At 38.5% G+C, this 21248-nt stretch overlaps 1 protein-coding gene across 3 annotated transcripts in view; it reads right to left on the bottom strand.

The window, feature by feature from the left end:
• Positions 1–970: 970 nt before the first annotated feature.
• Positions 971–21248, bottom strand: part of STK3 (serine/threonine kinase 3) — a 143135-nt gene continuing 122857 nt past the window's right edge. For all 3 annotated transcript variants that reach the window (XM_071803915.1, XM_071803916.1, XM_065830627.2), the window contains exon 11: positions 971–8464. In XM_071803915.1, the coding sequence (XP_071660016.1) occupies positions 8306–8464 (159 nt within the window). In that variant the 3' untranslated portion in view covers positions 971–8305. The remainder of the gene's footprint in view (positions 8465–21248) is intronic.

Here is a 21248-nt window from a genome sequence, read left to right as displayed (position 1 = left end):
CTGGAAGACGGTGCAGAAACACAGCAGTAATCTCTTCTTAAATATGCCTGAATTGTTGTGCCTTGCCCTAGAGCGCAGAGCTGAACTAAACACTTCAGCATCTGTCTGCAAAATAAAATATTAGTCACTTTGTCAACAGAACTTCCTCCTGCTTCAGCTGCAAGATAGTACCTAACTGCTGTGCTTTTTGTGGAGGCAGGAACTGGAGATAAGCACTATGAAATGTATAAAAATTGTGTTGGTTGATGGGCTCAATAAATCAATGTTAACCACATTTTAAAGGCTTCAAACTTACACTCACACTTGTAATAAATTTGCATTAATTGTTGGGATGCGGTGCTACTGTGTTGCTGGTTCTGTGATCCTAGACATTCTCAGTTCCTTATTTATCCCAATAATTACATATTTGGGGGCTGTTGAAACATCTGGATGTCAACAAGAGTTACAATTACACTACCTAAAATAAACAGGTTTATCAAACCTAATACAACACTATTGCCATCGACTACAGCCACATTACATTGTGGAATATAAACAGGCCAAAAAGCCAATGTATTTCTGGAAAAGCTGGGGAATCGGTGGTGGATGCGCTTCCTTAGCAGGACAGGTTGCTGAAAAAATACAATAGATGTACAGTCCATCAACATTTTCTATCACATACCCCATCGTGGGTTACCAAACTACTTTTGGTTGTTTTAGAGTTTCTAACAGGATCAGAGAGACTCTGGGAATGAGTGAGAGGAATATTTCAGCTGTATTTACTGAAATACTGAACCAATACTTACTGCATTAGAGACTTCTGTTCACTTTTCAGAGGTAAATCAGGTTTGGATTAAGCAATTATACATGCATATGAATCAGTGCAGTGTTGAATACTAACACAGTTAACTCATTATTTTCTGGATGGTCTCAGGAACTTTATTCTATAAAGATCAACTAAAAGGAAAAACAAAACAAAATTTTTCCCAGATTTTAGGAGATTCAGAAGAAGTTACTTTATTAATTTTAAAGTACAGACTTCGATTTGTTTCTGCATTTTTCAATACAAAACAGTTTGAAAAATTCTAGTCTTCCACAGTTTCAGCAAGGAAAATTTGTATATAACAAATAAATATGACTTATCTACAGACTGAAATAAGGCCTGCATTTTAAAAAGAATCTCATGCTTTTGGATATGGTTGCTAAGAAAAATGATAGCTCTGCTTAATCCTTCTTCAAATAATCTCTGACCTCCATAATCTCTGGACTATGACACCTGTTTTCATGTGCAATGAGAGATCAAAAGGACACCTCTTGCTGCTAAGCCTGTATACCCCATTGTACTGTAATAAAAATGAAATATCAATTGATGCATCACACTAAAGGCTTAGTGTCAGATAAATCAAATCAAAAGCTTTTGGTCTCCCTCTTTGATGTATTGGCTGTGAGTTTTTCCTTAACAGTAACCATGCAGGCTCTGGAAGCCCAGGAGTGCAAAGCAGCAGAGAGATCTGAAGAGGGGAAATGTGGTGTTAGAAACATCTGAGGGCCACAGCATCTTCCCTGCATTGGTCCTTTCAGCAACACCAAGGGAACAAATGGACAAATAAGAGGTAGAGGGGTGTGTTTGTGTGTGTGCCCGTGCACACCTGTGTACAGCCAAGAACGATGATCCTGCACAGCTCCAATACTGTCCCTGACGGGAGAAACAGGACCAGGAGGGCTACATTTCTCTCTGGAAGTTGGCTAGGGAGAGGTACTGCAATATAAAATATCTGGCCTCAGAAGAAATATCCACAGGGAGACCAGGTTTTCAGTAAAGAACGTAATGGTTTACTTCATTTAATGGAGAAAAGTATATCCAGATACATTAGCACGTGGCCATGTATATTTACAAATTTCATTACTGAAGCTGTGACATCTAAAGAAAAAAAAATGTGAAGGTCACTGGGGTTTGCAGTGCACAAGTAAATGCCATTAACATTTTCCCATGTTGTGACAAACACAAAACCAGTGTTTGAGCCCAGAATCAGATTAGTTTATTCCTTCCAATGCTTTCCTGCTTGCTACCCAGCTTATCCCTCTAAATTTTCCCTGCGCTGACCAAGTACCAGCACCAGGCAAGAACTCTGGTCGGTTGCCTACAGCACATCCAAACGTCCTGCTCCCACCATCACTTCCAGCAAAGCTACACCCAGTGCCTACGATAAAAACTTGGGAGGCCAAGGCAGAGCACTACTGGCCTAAGAAATGTCCTGGCATAGGGCACAGAGCCATCTTTAGCTGATGCCATTACAAAGACCCTTCCACTGCACTGAGATAATTTCCTAAAGGCCACTAAACATTTTTTATACATCCAGTATAAAAACAGACACAAGGAACTTTTTCCGTTCCAAGAGTTCAACGTTACTTTCAGGTCCTTTGTTCGGGGCATGCCTGCACTGCGCTGGGGGCCATAGCCACGCTGCAATCCTGCCAACAAAGCAAAGCTGCATCAAAAGCCATTGTCACTGCATCCTATCCCTGAGAGAAGGAGCTGGCTCCTGTGAGGCTTCCTAGACCACAGGTATGGGTTTGACCCTGGTGCTATCCTGACACCGACCAACAGCTTCCAGATCCACGCTCAGTCTCTCGGTGGCAAAGAGGTGCCCACTGCTTCGAGCTGCTTCCTCACATTGTGCAGCGGCCTCGGTGCCTCTGCTACAGCAGGGAGGGAGAGGAGGAGGGTGGGACAGGGACAGTGGTTCTCAGCAGGGCACAGCACTCACACAACATCCTGAGCAGGGACACAGCTCTTTCAGCCCGCTTGATAAAACCACCTCTGATACCTGATTTACGGTATCACATCCATCCATATCTGCCAAGGATTAGGGCATAGAAATGCTCTCCATGCAGAGACAAATGTCATCTGCAGCCAGATCCCTCCATGACCCCAGAAAGGAGCTGGGGAGAAAACGAGGAGTAAAAACACCACCCTTTCAGTGACTCCACCTTTATTTTTCCCCATGTTTATTTACTTGGCACTATTATGGTAAGTTTCCATTTATAAAATTAAACAAACAAACAAATATTTCTATCTTTAAAAGTGGCAATTGAATAAAGCAAAAGTATAAAAGACAATAAACATGGATGGAAGAAAATCAGACGTGAAACAGCAACATAGAACAGCAAGATACAGAGGTGACTACCTGTTTTGCTTTTGTCAGCCAACACTTTTTTTCCATCACATCCACAGTTCGCTTTACCAGAAACCTGGCCAGGTGCAAGTACCATGTGCTTTTTATTTTCTGCCTACAGATTGTTTTTTTAATGATTTCTTCTTGTTTCTGTGACAAATACAGCCCTTACCTACCCTAGCAGATTCTCTAAGGCCTAGTGAATCTAAGCGTGAGGCTATCCTGAGGAACTTGTGAAGCAAGCAATGCAAAGAAGTACTTAGTATCTTGTCTGGGAACTAACAAATATTCTGAAATAGGAAGACTTGGTTAGCAGCTGAACATCGTATATTTTCAAATTAAGGGAAAATAGGACAGCTGAGACTTTACTTTGGTGATTGCTGAATAGAGGAGAATAAAAGCTGTTGCTGACACTTGCCTTTGTGCACAATGTCCCAAGAACACTTGGCTCAGGGGATGCTCTTAAAAGCAGGGCCCACATTCACCTTCCTGAGGAGGGGGAACAAAATATGGGTAATCCTCAAGTATTCTTAAAAAACCCTAACAAATTAAAACATAACAGAGAAAAAGGATGAGAGCACACCATGTAAATGCTAGTCCCTTCCCATAACGAATACACCAAATGGAGAAATATGTTTCGTGAAAAGGTGTTTTAAAATAAACTTAACAGGGCAAGTCCCCAAGTACAACTTAATGACCTCACACTGAACCATGAATGTAATTTTGCCTTTCCCCCAGAAGATGAAGCCATAGCTTCACCTGGCACAACACGAGAGTGAGTTGCACCATGCGCTACCCAGGACTGGTCTTCTCCAAGGCTTTAGTGGCGATAGTGGGCACAACACTGCTGCACCACAGCCTGCTATGGAAACATCCCAGAGCCAATATCCCAGCCAGCTGTATGGCATTACAGAACATCCATCATCGCCTTTAGAAGTACAGAAAGAAATGACACAGCAAGCTGGAGCCCCTAATATTGATGAATGCAAAGAAATAAAGGCTTCCTCACATCATAAGGTTGTTTTGGTTAGTTTTATAACCACTTATACATTCAAAAAGAAAACGGAACCTTCACCATATCACACTGATGAAGCAGCGTGCACACGAAGTGTTTACATAACGTGTACATCCTACCTTCTGCAGTGAAACACCAGTGCCTGTTCATGGCGACAAAGGCTCTCGTGTACTTGCACACAGACACTCACCGTGAGCCCTGTTTATATTTGGAAGTTCAATGCAGTAGATGGTTTCAAGCCACTGTGCACTCTCACCTGAATCTACCTGAGCAAATACAGGTAAGCTGTTATTTACTATAAATAAAAGTAAATAACTATAATATCCAATAATTGTCAGAGTAATTCGGATTAGCAGTAGAATTTTGTCACTTAAAACATAATGTAACTCACTAAGGAGTTTTGTTCCTAAGTCCCCTTTATTAAAGGGTCTTTGTGGGCCAATTCTTAGAGAAACATTTTTTAAAAAATCAGAAATCTGCAATGGACTCAAATTTGAGACATTCAATGTATTTGCTTTTCCTAGGTCAGCCTATCTATTACCTATTGTTGTTCTCATTACACTAGAAAATCAAAGGAGCAGCTAAAGACGCAAATGTCCGCTAGTACTTCCAAGTAAAAGATCTCTCTAAAGAACTCCAGCATATTGGGGTGGTGCTCAGCTCTCAGGATTTGGCCTTTAGCATCCTTAGATTACAGAGAGAGGGACTTCCATCAGGTATTGGGGATTTCTGTCCTTGGACTGCCCTGATACTCTTCAGAATTCTAGAGCATGTAGCAATGTCTTGAGCTGGAAAAATCACTTCCAGAGCTGACTTTGAGAGATGTGGTTTTCCGCACTCACAGCTGGGCTCACAATATTATAAAAAGGAAATAAAAGCATGAGAGATGACTATGGAAATGACATTAATGGTTACTATTAACATAATTTAGCTTCAGTTAGAATGAACAAGACGACGACAATTATACATGAAAAATTAGCTTTTATTACAAATGTTAAGTAATGATTTCTCAATTATTTTTTTTTTACTTACTAAACCTAAACATACAAAGTCAGAAGAAAACGAGAAATTGCTTGGATAAATCTTACTGAGGGTTAACTTGTCAGTAGTTCTATCAGATTTCCTGCAAGGCTGGCTTTTAAAATGTCTTATTTATTGTACCACCAGCTTTCCTTTTCAGAGATGCTCACCCTCCAGTAGAGATGTGTACTCATCAACGTGAATGATTTGATTCATTTATATAAACACAGAAGAAAAAATAAGCTGTATCCATCTCTCAGTATAAAATCTATTTCTATATGTTATGCTTTTACATAATCTAGAGCCTGATGCACTGGCTTCTGAAGTCAAAGACAGCTCTTAGACTGACATGCACCCTATCAGAAGGGCAACATTACTAATTTCATATTAGTTGGTGAAAGTATTCTTTGGTCACAAACGTCCTATATATACTCAGTTTACAGTATCTCAGAGGCTATTTTTTTACTCATTTTAAGTAGCTTGTTTACATTTTTATTTTATTCCATGACTTTCAGATTTTTCTCTTGCATGTATAATCTATACCTGTGTGCATGCATATGCACAGCATTTGAGTTGTTTCTATGCAGACAGATCAGGAGTGAAGCAAGGACACGCTTTATCTTCTTGTACCTTTCAAATGTCAGACTGCAACAGCTCTGGTCTAAAACAGCCTTTTACTGAGCAATTCATACTTAGTGCAGTGCATTACTAAAGTTTTCAGAATACACAAAATGTGGAACTTGTGATCATTTTATTACATTGTCTATTACACTGAAAAGCCACATGATTCAAAATCAAAGCCTCACTTTTGGTGGGAAAAGTTTAAGAGAGTAAGGGAAAAGAAAACTGCTAATGATGCAAGCAAGAATGTTCAGACAATGACACTTCGCTTAAAAGGCACACCAAGAAAAGGCAGGTTAGGTTCCTCTCCTGATGATTTAGATATGTTTTATATTTTTTATTATACATATATATAGATACATACATACTTGTGTATATACCTACACAAATATATGTATGCACACACACCTTTGAGGTTTTGAGAACAGAAAGTTCAAGATTTAGAAATTCATGTTAAATAAATAAGAACCACACTAATAGGGGGAGGTTGGAGCTATTATTTTTTTTGCTGCTTTATGATTATAATCTAATGATACAGTGATATGATTATACCTTTTTTTACTTTACATCATTTCACTGTATAAAAGTGAGGTTTAAGACTACCAGGTGCACTTTATCTTGCCCAAAGTAACACTTATGGATCATCTGTGTTCTTGCTTTTTCAAAAGGGATGATCATTACTTTAAGAAATATGAATTTGAGGGTAACGATGTTCCAATGATCGCAGTTAAAATTTACATGTTAGAGCACGGTGTGAACACAAACACACACACACACAGAATGACAGTGGCAACAACGTCTGTATACAGCTCAAACCCAAGTCCTGGTCCCAGCTCAGCTGCATTCTGCTGATCTTGTAAAAACTTTTGTTTTCCTTTTGCTTAAGCTTTATGATATAATGCACCAATTTAAAAAACTGCACTGTTCTGTCCAAGTGGTCCATGTCTGATGACGGCAAATGCTAAGAAGTATGAGATGATTACTAGCTTCCAGAAAACACTGAACAGAAGATGCCCACACAGTAGTCACCATTAAAAGTTTAACAGCTGAAGGTTGAACGTAAAGATCTTTTCAGCTGTATTGTTTGAAGAAGTATGACTGTCACAGTAAAGTTATTTACACAAAAGGCAATAATAGTGAAGATATCAACAGAGAACACAGTAGATTGTTCAGAGAGTGGATCACGTTATCTGCTAAGTCTGAAATATTTCTTGCAATGTTGTAAATTCTACCTACTAGATATCCCACAATATAGACCAGACAGAAGAACTTATAAAATATATGAAGAGCTTGGTCTTGCATTTCTGATTCCCAAAACCTACCACAAAAGACGACAGGAATTTTGAACGTTTAGTGATTGCAGGACAAAACCCTCACAGGACTGCAAAACATAGTTTCTTTTCAGTACTTATTATACATTAAGTATTCAATTTATTTTCTTTGGTTTTTAAATTACTATCCTTCCATATCTATAACATGAAACCAAACCAAACCCAAACCACTAGTAATTCCCCTCTCCCCTCAAAACAGTGATAAAAAAAATAAATGAACCAAAAAACATATCCAAGAAGCATCGCTGTTACTTCGTTATAAAACTATGGTGCAAAATTGAGGTTTATACTGGTCAGAATTGCAATAGCAATTGGAAATTTGCACTGAAGAGACTGCAAGTATTGCTTCTCCCAAGTAACAGAAAAATCAAAACTGATTAGGCACTTGTTTTCTTGTTTAATGAGACATCGTTAAGTGTGCGTAAAAATGACAGAAATACTCTCTAAAAGAATGCTCTGTGGTGTAACAACTGTATTGCTCAACTACAGCCATGGTCCCTGACTCAGGAGAGCATAAAAACATGTGCGTATTCCTTATTTTATGCTTAAATCCTACTGATAAGAATGGGCTGGATACATGTTTAAGTGCTGTCCTGAGTTGGGATGCTTGCTGAAATTGGAGTTTTAAAAGATAACACAGTGGCGAGTTTCTTTTCATTAACACTACAATACCAATTTTATCTAATCTGGCTCTGCTTTCCACAATATTATCCTAATACTTCCTAGTAAAAAAAGAAAACAGGCATAAAATAAATAGGATAATCCAAGATTACATAATAAATATGCTACTAAGTGGGAGGAAAATATATTGCAACATAAGGCTCTGTAGTGTTGCACAATCAAGAACTCGTTCCAGGTGCTCCAAAACACAACTCCTAATGTACAACACCACGTTACCACTGTACACCTGAAAAAGATTGGGAAGTTACAGATGAAACTTCTTTTACATTAAACATTTGAAAATATAGACAAATGGCAATGTGTTGCGCTGTCTTTGCAGAACACTCTATGCATGTTCTTTCACTGCTCCAATTTTGTCATTGGTTCTGAAGGAAAATTCAAAAGATTGGGATTTTGAAAACTCATAACCAAATTCCTTCAGACTTAGGAAGTTACCAGTGTCCACACTGACTCATAGTATAATCTCTGAAAGGGAAACAAACTCAGAAGTTTTGTTGCCTCCGTTTCTTTGCATCCATCGCATCTAGGATAGGTTGCCTCTTCGCAGTGTACCTCTGACGAAGCTCCTCAATTTCTCGTTCCATCATAGGATCCAAAGCCTTTAATCGCATCTGTAACTCTTCTAAACTCAGATTCTTTAACTGTAAAACAACCAAACAAAAAAACCCAACCTGTTTATAACAAAAATGAAGTCACCAACTTTCATAATCCTTTAATTTACAGTTGCAGTGTTCTTACACACTTTGAGTGTATGAATACACACATATAACTGTTTATATAACCAAAAGCCTTAGTATGCTCCACAGTAAATAATTTAACAGCATATGAAAATGGAAACACACAGAGTATATTTAAGTTCAAAAATAATCACTTTGCAAACCCTGCAAATAGATTGCAAATAAATATAGGGCTGGAGTTTAATTCATTAGGCTGGAAAAAAGCCTGTTACAGTATACACAATTATATTCATGTATATAAATTGCATTAAATACTTCTTACTCAACTTCAGTCTCTTATAGTCTGAAAGGCAACCATCTTCACAACAGATTGCTGCCAGAACTAGTCAAAGCAATTTGCTAACAGAGTACTTAAATAATACATTAAATAATTTCCTGAATTCATGGGAGGGACTTACCCTTTGACCAAGCTCTTTTCTTTCTAAAAATATTTTCTCACAATGTTACACAGTTCATTATATTTCATTCATTAAAATCAAGGGGTCACATCACAAGTAAATTGCTTTGCTGGCCTGCTGGCTGCTGCAAATAAAGGCTGGAGTCTTGGCACATACTGGGGCCTGTCAGGCACAACTGCCCCACCTGCTATTGCAGGGAAGGATCCACATCTGAACTATGTTCCTGTGTATTCTTCTCCTGCTGAACTCTAGTGCCTCTCTGCCTTCCTCTCTTGTCAGAATTGCCCATGTGCCAATTACTCTTCCCCAAGTGTGAAAAATATCAACATATGACAAATAGCAAAAATAATTTCATCCTAGGAAAGAGATAATCTATATTTTGTTTGCAAATATTCTGACATTGCAAACAAGCATTCCACCTAACTCATGGGAAAAAAAGAAAAGAAAAAAAAAAAAGAAAGAAAACATTTTCTGAATCAACCTACTAATGAGTCAATACCTCCTTCATGAATCTAGGGCAGTCTTCCATCAACACAGCCTGATCTGTTTTCCCTGAAGAACGAAATACCACTTTTGATCTTTATTTTTATCAGTATCTGAGGCATATAAATTGCCAACACATATTGCTACATACAGTCCAAACCCCAGCATTATGACTTCTACTAATAGACTACATTGTACATAGTAATAACTTAAAGTCATAATAAAGAGGGAGTGCGGAGCAGAAATACAGAGAAGAACATATGGAAAAAGATGCACATTTTCATGCAATGTCATTTTCATAATAAGATTCCTAATGAAGATAAGAATTAAACCCCAGATGTCAAACTGTCTTCCAGGACCAAAGATCCTTAGACCTGTATGAGCTTCAGAGACCTCAGATATGCTCAGTAGCTCATGAGCAATGTCTGTCTCTCCCAAGCACAAATGACACCTTTTGTTTCTTAGGAGGGAGTTGCCTCCCAAGGAATTAAACATAATCTAGTTTATTATATTTCTCCCATTTAATATATGGAAGAGAGGATAGGGGAAAGGAAATGTAATTCCTTAGTCACCAAGAATTTTGCAGAAAAACACCTTTCAATTTTCAGAGAAAGAAAAGATTAAAAAAAACCCCACCATTCTCTTTCATTTTTAGCCCCTTGGTAAATGCAACTGTCACAAGAGACACTTTTCTGTGGAGATATTATTTTAGAAGAGTGAAGTGTCAGAGAGATTTGCACCATAATGGAAGAGACAACGGCACAGATTCCCCTGTTTAACTGATCCCAAAGCAGCACAGACGACAGCAGCAATAGAGCCGCATTTCATATCACGTGTGAGAGGAGAAACATATTTGTGGCTCGGTGGGACTAAGGAAGGCACTCTGAATACCCTCATGCGAGCATTTCATGAGAATGGCCAAGGATGAAATGTCCTACCCACTCTGGGCCAGCCTGGGCAGCCATCTATTCCCTCTCAGCCACCACTGTAGACATCAGGCTGGAACAGCACAGAATAGGCTCCAACTGATGCAATCACGTAATTATTCTGCACTGAAAAACATTTTTTTATAAATTGTCAGAGAAGAATGTGATGAGTGAGCTTTCATTTAAATTTCAATCAAGAAACAGAGCCAGCAAACAGAATTAAATATTCTTTAAGGATCACAGACAGATGGGTGGAAATTAAAATACAAAGAAAATGAATCTTTAAATCCAGAGAATAAGAATCGTTGAGAATTATCTCACCCATGTCACCCAGGGAGCCACAGTAGTCATCTGTATGAATGGCTGATGCTCAGGACATTCAAAGGAAGTAAATGACAGAAAACAGGGACACTAAGAAACTGAAATCAGGGCCGTGAAGGTCCCACCTATCTGACATCAGATGCTGCATTAGGTAGGAACACTCAGAGAGCTCTGCGTACTGCAGAAAACCACTTAAGCATGTCTAAAAGCCACAGCTGACGCCAGGATGTGTATGTGTGTGTCCATGGACATACATGTGTCCTTGGTAAATTTCCAAATATTTTTCCTTGACTTCTGTCTGTGCTATAGATATTACCTAGTGAAGCCTGCAAAATCCTAAATGCTGAAGGAAACAGCAAATATATAAAATAAGATGTGCCGAAATAACTTGAACAAGATACTTAATTTTACCTATATAATTTATTCCCCTGCATGATAAATATTTTGATTCAAATTCTCAAAGTGACAGAGCTCAGCAATCTCACTTTCACTTGCAAAGAGTTCACTATTTAAACTGTCATAAATGATTTCTCTCTTTGTTGGTGTAACTACTAGGGCTACCAGCATTAATGGGGAAAGAGCATTTAGCTGTGCAAGCTACAGGAATTCAAAACGGCTATAAATTATATTTTGATAGCTTTTTAAAAGCTGTAAACTGCAATAGTTCAGTAATCAGGATAGTATTTGGCTGATAACAATAGATAGTTAGATTTCTGCCACTTGAAATAGCAGAATCAATTATGTCCTTTTGGCTATCAAACACCCCCAATCACACAACAGACAGCAGTTAGTGTCCAGATGAGCCATCTCTAAGACAGAAGTCTCCAGTGGCTGGAGTTTCTGGTGAAAGCATCTGCCTTCACCGGGACTCTTCATATCACCAGGTAATCACAGAGGCTGGGGAAAGCAGTAACAGTCCAAATTCCAATTTACAACACCATGAATCTATCATTTACATTCAATAATATTCAGAAAATGTGTTGATCTGTTTTACACACACAAATAGTCTTTTAGAATGGATACGCATACTCAGTTGTTCAGTAAAAAAAATCAGGTGCGTACAGAAGGGTTGTTAATGTAATCACTAAAGAGAGGTACAGTGTATAAGGGAAGCAAGGAAAACAAAACAAAACCATCTCCAAGAGTCGAATAACATTGAATAACTACTTCTACAAGCTGACAGATGCTCATGACAGTCACACCCAAAGAAGTCCCACTGAAATTCTCCACGTTGCTTTACTAGAGCACAGGCAGTTGACTTTGCCTACGAAGAGCCCAGCCAACGGTCCCCATTGCGGGGTGAGCTCCCCAGCGCTGCGGTGAGGGCAGCAGCTCCTGCCTCTGCTGTCTCCTCTCCCTGGTGCAGGAGGACATCCCAGCAGAAGAAAGGGGCCCGTGCGGAACAGAGCTCCATCAGCCCAAACTTCCAGTGACAGAAGGTCCTTTCAGCACCATCAACTTGGGCTGGGGCAACCAGCAAAGAAAGAAAACGTAGCTAACCTTTTAATGGAACTCTGATCTTCAGTTTATCATCTTTTGAAAAGGGAACCCAGCCACACACTTAGGAGATCAGTAAGTGTGGAAACCTGGTGTACCTTATCTCGAAGTTTTAGCAAATGGGACATCAAACATTTACCTCCTCCTGGATCATTTGCCAATTTATTCTTAATAGGGTTAGAGACTTTTCCAAGAAAGGCTATATGCAGAAGTTAAAAAGCAGCAGAACAGATAAATAATTGTTAGCAAGCTCTTCTTGATGTAACCATCCTCATTAAGTGTGGATACAGTAAAAATCTCAAAGTTGGGACAGCTCCAGGTCTGAAATGATCAAGTTGTGATAAGAATACAGGTCAGAGCTACAAGTCCTCCCGAGACAGGTGCGCTCCTCTCATGTGAAGTCGGCAGGAGCCATTGCTAATCACTGTTATCTGAGTTTTTAAGAAGTAGTGATTAAGTTTTGTAGCTGAAGAAAAAAGATCCAGTGTTATCATACAAGGCTGGTAGATTATAGTGCAGCTTAGCATTTCATCAGAAGAATACTTCTTATGGAGAAAACATTGTTATTCTCATCAATACCTGTTTCAGGTCGGCTGCTCTTTCTAAATGCCTTCAAATGGTGACACACAGGGAATTCTTTTCTCACTTACCAACGCAGTCGTCTTCCAAAATCAAACTTCAGCAAGGGAAAAGTAACAATTTTTACTTTTTCAGTCTTTCTGTCTAACTTCGTGCATCCCAGATGGACTAGATTCATTTGGATCAGTATTTTCAGCAAACCAAAGAATAACTAATTGCAGTCAATATAACTTCTGCCTTCAGGAGGTCCCACACTATACCTTATATATTTTGTTTGTAACCATGGTCAAATAATATTGACGAAAATTCAGACCAAAATAGGTACTTGGAAAATATATATGCGTTACTATCTACAGACCTGAGTTCTATTAGCAATAAGCTGAGAAGGAATAACATGAAGTTCAGCCAAAAATGGACTCTCAGAAGCCATCAAGTCAAAGGGCACAACACAAATCCTGACTACTGGCTTCCACCTGTGGCCAGCACAGGAGGCAGGAGGAAGGACATGCATCCGAGATACCTGGCGGTGTTTGCAGTTCATGGTTTTAGGGTCTGGAAAACAGGCTGAAACTCATTAGCTGCACTTGGCCAGCACATATCCGTAGCCATCCAAATTTTTCAGGGGGCGAACGCCAAAGTTTTGGTGGATGTAGCACACTAGAATCTTAATCCACCCTTGACAGCTAACAGAGGTAAATAAAAGCTCTAGGCCTGTGATGTTTTCAATATGATAAAATTGGATTTTATTAGTAATTCTATAATGCATGAGTTACCATCTCAAACCCCCGTCTATCAAACTAAATTATGGAATACTGCCATTAAGCTGGTGCAACGAAAACAAGCAAATGTGTTTTCAGGTTTTAAGTTGTTAAGAAAATATATATCAAATCAAAAAAATAATCTGTATCAAGTTTGCTGTGTTTACTTGAAAAAACAAATTCTTCCTAGCAACTACTTAAATGAATCTTACGGACGCTACATGCCTTATTAGAAGCCTTTGATTAAAAAAATATGGATTGTTAATATTGTATTCTGAGTCATCTATTTTCCCATCTGCTAGCAATTCCTACAATATGAACTATCAACAGAATGGCTAACAACAATAATTTTCTACGGCAATTGTAAAAGTGGGTCGCCTATAGCACTTTCTAAGATTTAACCGTGCATGCCTTGGATTGTTTCATGTTGTTAGTGGCCTCAGGTAAGAGAAACTGCTTCTTTCCAGCTGTTCCCTTCCCTCTGCTGAGCAGAGTTTTCTTTTCTCTTATGGAATGAGCTCCACTAATGATTTCAAACTCCTTTTTACTAAAAGTTAGACTTGAGTCAGGACCCAAAAGGCACAAGGTGGGCCTTCCTGACTGATTTTTTTTGTCTAAAAACTCAAAATTTGGTATGCAAGGAAATAAATACTCCGCAGGTACAGTCATCTGTCCGGCTGTTCCCATGCGGCCAGGAGGGGAGAACTGTGCATCCTGTGCTGGCCGAGCAAACCGCGCTGAGCTCGCACACGCAGTGCCAGGCGGTGGATGAGCTGCCTCCGACACCGCAGAGCTCCGACCTGCTGCCATCCCCACCCCGGCTGGCACTACGGGGGGAAAACCACATGAAAACAAACGTGGACAAGGGATGAAGTGAGAGCATTTATTTCGGGATCTCTGAAGAGCAAGTCTCCTTATTGCAAAACACAAAACATGGAGTTATACAAATATAAAAAGGATCTAATTTACTATCATTATTTTTGACAATTAATGACAGAGAAGGACAGACAACCTAACTTTCAAAAGCTAAAGTTCATTCCACAGGACTGCAGTTATCCTAAACATTTTGGTGGGTAAAATAAGCACGCAGGACTAACAGAAAATGAAAGATGGAGAACTTAATGTAATTTTAAAAAGTCTTTTTAGGGATAAAACTGTATATAAATTTCCCATGATTAATTGCTATTCTCTCTGCTCAGACATTAAAACTGTACATCATTTTAACAAAGCTAAATCCTAGTCACTACCACCAACAATTTTCAGCCCTAGAAGACTTCTCCCAGCTTCATACAAAGTTACTTCTCAATAGTAAATTGCCAAATGGGGGAAAAAAGAAAAAAGTGTTTTCTATAGCATTAGTGCATACTATCATTTGAATACCTTTAAATACTGCCCAGGGCTCTTCTTTGAGCACGTTAAGTACTGACAATCCTAAAATTCAAAAACCATGGCCTGGGTCCTTCATATTTATTAAATTACCCTTAAAAATTAGATTCCTAAAATAGGAGTTTTTTAGGAGGAGGGAGATGTCTTTTTATTTCCCTCTTCATTTCTGTGTCATGAGGAGGCAGCTCAATCTAAACATTTCTGCAATTAAAAAGGCTAAAAAGTTCAGAAAAAAAAAATCTAGTAGCCAAAAACTTTAATGGGCAATCCTGACTACAAGAACTGAAATGTAAAGAAAAGCACAGATCACTGTGAAATGCAGTGTAAAATTAGCAATAATGCTATCTCTTGCCTGTTGCAATTTTACCCGGTTCCTGACAGAACCAGTCATGTACTGTGTATTAATGCTTTAGCACATTCTAAGCAGTTCAAATACCATTTACTCTGTTCTTACCTACTATAGAAGCTGATGTTGTTGTGAGGTGTATAATTTTCACAAAAACAACACAGAAGAATATGAACACAGGGAAATTAACTGTAAGCTCTGTATCTCAAAAACCTGGCAGCTAGGAAACGTCCATTAATAAGCACCTTTGAGATCAAATTTTTAATATCTGATAACAAGTTTAATAAAGAAATTTAACTTTAAAAGTGTACAGAAGGAAGAAAATCCTACCATTTCCTCTTTCCTATGTCATTTACAGAGAGTGTTTTGTTACATTACACACTTACAACCGAGTACTGAAGCACAACGCTTTAATTTGCTATCACCTTCCCTTTAGAATTGCATCATCCATCACAGACATTTTTAAAAATTACTTTCAGAGTATCACAGGCAAAAATTCACAGTTTGAAAATACCTTAGAGAAGATCTTGGTGGTTTTTTTATATACTGTCATTCTCTATACCAGGCATCTCAAGCTTAATGGTACAGTTAGCCCTGAAGAATACTGTGTTTATTGTTTACTCCCAACAGAATAAATAATCTAAAGCTTAGGAAAAACACTCCACCTGGATACTCTCCAAGTTATTTAAACCTGATTGCAAATATACCCACATGGTGCTGGTAGCAAAACAACTATCACACCTGTTCTAAAAATACACAGGATTCCCCCCGCCTCTCCCCAGCCCTTTCTGCTTTTGGAGAAAAAAAAAGCATGGAAAGAAAAAAACCAACCAAACAAAGAATTCCCAAGCACCTTTTCAAATATTATCAAGCAAAGATATAAAGTTTTAAAATGAAAATGAAATCTTTAGCTAGAGCTGTTAGCATGCTAAGTAGTATCAAAAAGTCAGCACATTTTATCTCTATTAATCTGTAGCTCTTCAGGGCAAGTGCTTTTACTTGTCCTTCAGAAAGAGCTCAGCTATCAGCTGGGCCACTACAGTGCCCAGGAGTTCACTGTATCACATTGCAGCAAACTGCATTCAGCTATATGAACCCAAATGTTACCTTCGAATTCAAAAGTCTTCTCAAGTTAAGGCACTGCCTCCTTGACATCTAACTCTTCCATGAGAGAATCATTTTTTAAGTGTTCAGAAAATAACAGTATTATATTTTTGTAAAATTCTACTAATCTAAATGTAAATGAAAGCTGTATTAAGAACAAATATATAAACTATTTGGGCTGAGAGCCATTTTAAAAAATAAAACCATTCAGTTAAGAACCCCAAACATCCTAAAGATAAAATAAAAAATGAAAGATGTTCCCTGTTTTGCTGAAGTATTTTGTAAATGCAAACCTATATTGAAAAGTAACACTGAAGACATAAGCAACATGAAATAGAAGTCCTGAGGTAAAAAGAAAGCTGTATTAAAATCTTCAAGTTCATGAAATAGATAATCATGTCATTTAAAGCTATTTTTCTTCAATAGTTCCATCTAAGATTATTTTTAAAGTAGAAAGAAAAATGGAAACTCATTGAATAATGAGTTATGATACAACAAGATACTTGCATACACAGAAATAACCTTGAAGTTAAAACCAGAGCCAGAAAAGTGTTTAACCTGAAGAATGATGGAAGAAGGTAGAAAGATTTTAAGCCTTAAACCTTAGTGTCCTAGGGAGGAGCAATAGAGGTGAAACTCAAGTTTCTTAGAAGTACAAAATGTTGATACTCAAAACTAAAACAAAAACGGATACAAAAAACCTAAATTTTCCTAACAAGAAAAGTCTGTTGGAGGAGGGACACCCCCCCCGCCCCGACCCAAAACGCATACGCAAATGTATCTTATTTGCTGAGCAACCTTGACCGAGTTACATTCTTTAAAGGAAGAAAATTCAGTTCCGTTTAAAATAGCCAATTCATAAAGTATCTAGAAAAATAACACATCATCTTTAAGAAATGGAAAAATGACAGATGTACTGCTTGCTGGGTTTTATTTCATGCAGAAAGCATTCTGGTAGTCACGTACAAAAGAAGATGGGGTTCAGCCCCTTTTAGTACAGGATGGACAGGAAAAACCCCATAGTCCAGAAACTTTGGGTAATTTATAGGCAACAAATGCCAGGTTTCTTAATCCTTGAGAGAAGAAAGAAAATAAGCAAAACAGCAAAAGGACAGTAAAACCGAGACATAAGCTGAGAGAGGCCTGCAAAACATCAGAAAGAGCAGAATGTGGATGCAGCAACAGAACAAAGCCAGGGCTAAGCAGTGAGATGGAACTGAGCTGTAAGTCCCAGCAGAGAGGAGACTAGATCCCAGGCTCAGGAAAGCCGTGGAGAGGGAGCAGGGCAGCCAAGCTGACCTGAGTCTGGGCACCAACATACAGCAGTGAGTGCTGCCCAGAGCCCTGCAGCGACCCTGCAGTGAGCGGGGGCAGCAGCGCTCCCCATGCCAGGCTACATCTTTGCTAGACAGCACCCAGGCTGAAGATTTAACAGAAGCATTGCTGCTTTTAAGGAATTTGTCTCAGTCTGTAGTTCCTCAGATTGTCTTTATTCCTTCTTCAATCATTTTTTTGAAAGCTTTTTTCCCCTCATGGAACTGCTTGACTACTTAATTTGATGTGGTTCTGAGTTCTAAGCATGGATAGAGCTAAAAGCTTTGGCCTCCCAGTAGCTCTTAAACAATAGTTTATTAACTCTTCGTAATGCTGCCTTCTAATGAAGTCTTATCTAACAAATCCTACTAATCAGACAGATACCAAAGAGTTCTGCAGGTTCATTAAAGTGGATTTAGCTTTTCTTTTGACAAAATGCACCAGCTCCACACTTGTGAAACAGAACTTAAATAAACACTGACTATCAAATAATGTTTAATTAACCTGATGAAATCCACCTTCTGATGGTCTAAATCTAGCAGACAGCTACTGTCTTGCTTCTAATCCAAACTAAATTAGATCTAAAATAAGTGAACAAATACATAAATGGATAATCTATCAAATAGCACCACTTAGCTAGCAGCTTTTAAATAATATATGGTATCTACTACTTACAGACATGTAGTAGGCTACTCTCACTACAAGTAATATACTAAGAAATATCCTGAAAGTAGGAAAATACAGAACAAGATAATAATTGATAATAATTTTTTTTCAAAACGCATTAATCGAGAAGCCCACATACCAACATACAACTAAAAGCAACACTAAGCTAAAAAACCAGACCAGTCTCGTCTCAATGAACAAATAATCCAGGTTATCTCAACACTGAACTGTACACTTAACCGTAATCAAATTCTATTCTCTAAAACTCAATCCATCCCAGGAAAAGTGTGATGTTCACTCTGTGTTAGTTTAGAAATTCCATTTATTCATTGAGCAAGATTCGATGATGCAGTGGCATATTCATTTACTGAGTCTAGAACTGCCAAAATCATTTGCCAAAGAAATATTTTATTATCAAATATTTTGCCTATGACTCAAAACATTAATGTGATCAAGCCAAAAATCAGCATAGTTCTTTCCTACCGTCACAGTATTATCTCCTAGGCAGGTCTACAGCATTTGATCTGTTTGTTTGGCCACAGAGTAGAGACCGCCACTAGTTTCTTTAACTAGGTTTTTCATATAATAATTTGCAGACATGGTTGTGATTTATTGCTCAGTGCGAACAGGTACTGGGCAAGCTTTTGTGTCAACACTGTTCATTAATCCCCATCCCAATTTATAGTGCTCACTAGCCCACTTCTGCATCTCTAGAGTAAATTATGTCAACTAGGAAATGGTATGAGCTCTGCAAACCCTCATGATGCAACCCAAGTCCCAATAGAATCTTTCTGGCCTTGCTGCTGATTTTCGAATTCATCTCTTGCATGACTATCTAGGTTTCCATTACGTGTCAGCTTTCTAGACTTAAAATCCATAAAGGAAAATAATTGTAAAATCTTATTAATTGCATAGTATGTCAACAATGAAAATGTTACACATACTGCACTTGAACATCTGTAACGTTCAAGTGTCTCGAACTTCAAATCTAAATCCTTCTCCAGAAAAAACACTGTTGGGAATTTAATCTAGGTTTTAAAATTGATCTAGTATTCATTATTTGGAAACTGAAGTAGAACCAAGGGCCTCATCTATATTGTTTCCAACCCTAACTAACAGGGCAGGAAGTAATGACAGCTTCCATCAAGCTCCAACTCATGCCAAACAATCCATCCAGCACATTCCTAGACCATACAAAAAGAATAAGGAAAACATGTGACAGACAAGTGCATTCCTCAAATGCAAGGTGTTGGTACTCAAAATCTGTGCTCAATGCAGTCAATGCTATACAGCTCACAGGCTCATCTTTAAACAGGATTATTGCAACTGCACTTTCACAAGTAATTAAAAGTCAAATAATTTTTTTTTCAATCTACAGTGCCTTGTAAAAGCTGTACAATTGTTAAGACCATCTTCAGAGCAGTGTTTTTCCCAAGTAAAGACAAGAATATAAACACAGAGGTTATTAAATGCTCTTGCAATTTATTTAAAATGCATCACTGGGGTTTCTGCTTACAGAACCATCTTTTCTCCAGTTTGAATGCTATCTGCATTCAAAGACTTAACACTCAAGAGAAAGTACAAATTAATGGGACTGGTCATATATTAAGTGTCATTGCTCAGAGTTTGGCGGAATAGAGAGAGTGTGTGAACAACTCCCTCATCATCAACAGATCTGATACATATGCATGAGCACAAACAAATGCAGGGAAAAAGGCTCAGTGTCAAAAAGATTGCATATCTGTCCTGAAGCTTCTATATATGAAATAGTAATTCAGCAATGCACATTGATGACTTGATCTAGTTATTGCATGTGTCTGGATTGGGGACATTAGGACATAACTGTTGAAGAAAAACTACACTCATATAAAAATATTACAGCATACATTCTTGAATTAATGCTAATGAAATTCACCTCATGTGGCGGAAGGATGCAGGAAAAAATTTTCGTTAATATCTTTATAATGCTTATATCCTGTCACAAGCAGAAAACAGGACCAGATCAAGTAGTTTAAAAACTGATATTAACATACAGCAACAAATCCTAAGAACCATAGAAATGTAATAATTGAAAGTGTCCTCAATGCTGGTTTCCTCTCCCTTTTCCGCCTGAAACAGAGACATATTTTCACTGGGAAACTCAAATGATTTTCTGGGTAGATTCTACTGGTGACAGAGAAGTGGATTTTGGCTTTAAGCCACCATCTTTCAGAAAAGCTGTTATGGCTTTCAATACGAACTGCCTTGTTGAACTAGCCCACATATTGAACAGTGGACTGACTAGTCAATTCTTTTCTCCCAGAAGGAATAAACTGTCAGCTCAGTCCAGCGCAGAGCCACAAAGATGATTAAGGGAGTGGAGCATTTCCCTTATGAGGAAAGGCTGAGGGAGCTGAGTCTCTTTAGTTTGGAGGAGACTGAGGGGTGACCTCATTAATGTTTATAAATATATAAAAGGTGAGTGTCAGGAGGATGAAGCCAGGTTCTTCTTGTGACAACCAATGATTGGACAAGGGGCAATGGGTACAAACTGGAACACAGGACATTCCACTTAAATTAAACTTTTAAACTTAAACTTTTCCCCAGTGAGGGTATCAGAACACTGGAACAGGCTGCCCAGGGAGGTTGTGGAGTCTCCTTCTCTGGAGACATTCAAAACCCACCTGGACACATCCCTGTGTAATGTCATCCAGGTGTTCCTGCTCCGGCGGGGGTCTGGACTAGATGATCTTTCGAGGTCCCTTCCAATCCCTAACGTTCTGTGATTCTGTGTCTGGACAGGGGAAAAAATATCCCTCTTTTTCTGCTTACTCTCTCTGTGACTTGCACCGCTGCTGACACAGCTGGAGGGAGACCTTGCAGCCTTATGGTCTGAAATCAGAGTGTAATCCAAGACTAGATGTCCCAGCA

This window comes from Patagioenas fasciata, chromosome 2 (assembly GCF_037038585.1).
Source record: "Patagioenas fasciata isolate bPatFas1 chromosome 2, bPatFas1.hap1, whole genome shotgun sequence".
Taxonomy (NCBI): Eukaryota; Metazoa; Chordata; class Aves; order Columbiformes; family Columbidae; genus Patagioenas; species Patagioenas fasciata.
The sequence above is the reverse complement of the archived record's forward strand: the minus strand, read 5'-3'. Positions and strand labels throughout refer to the sequence as shown.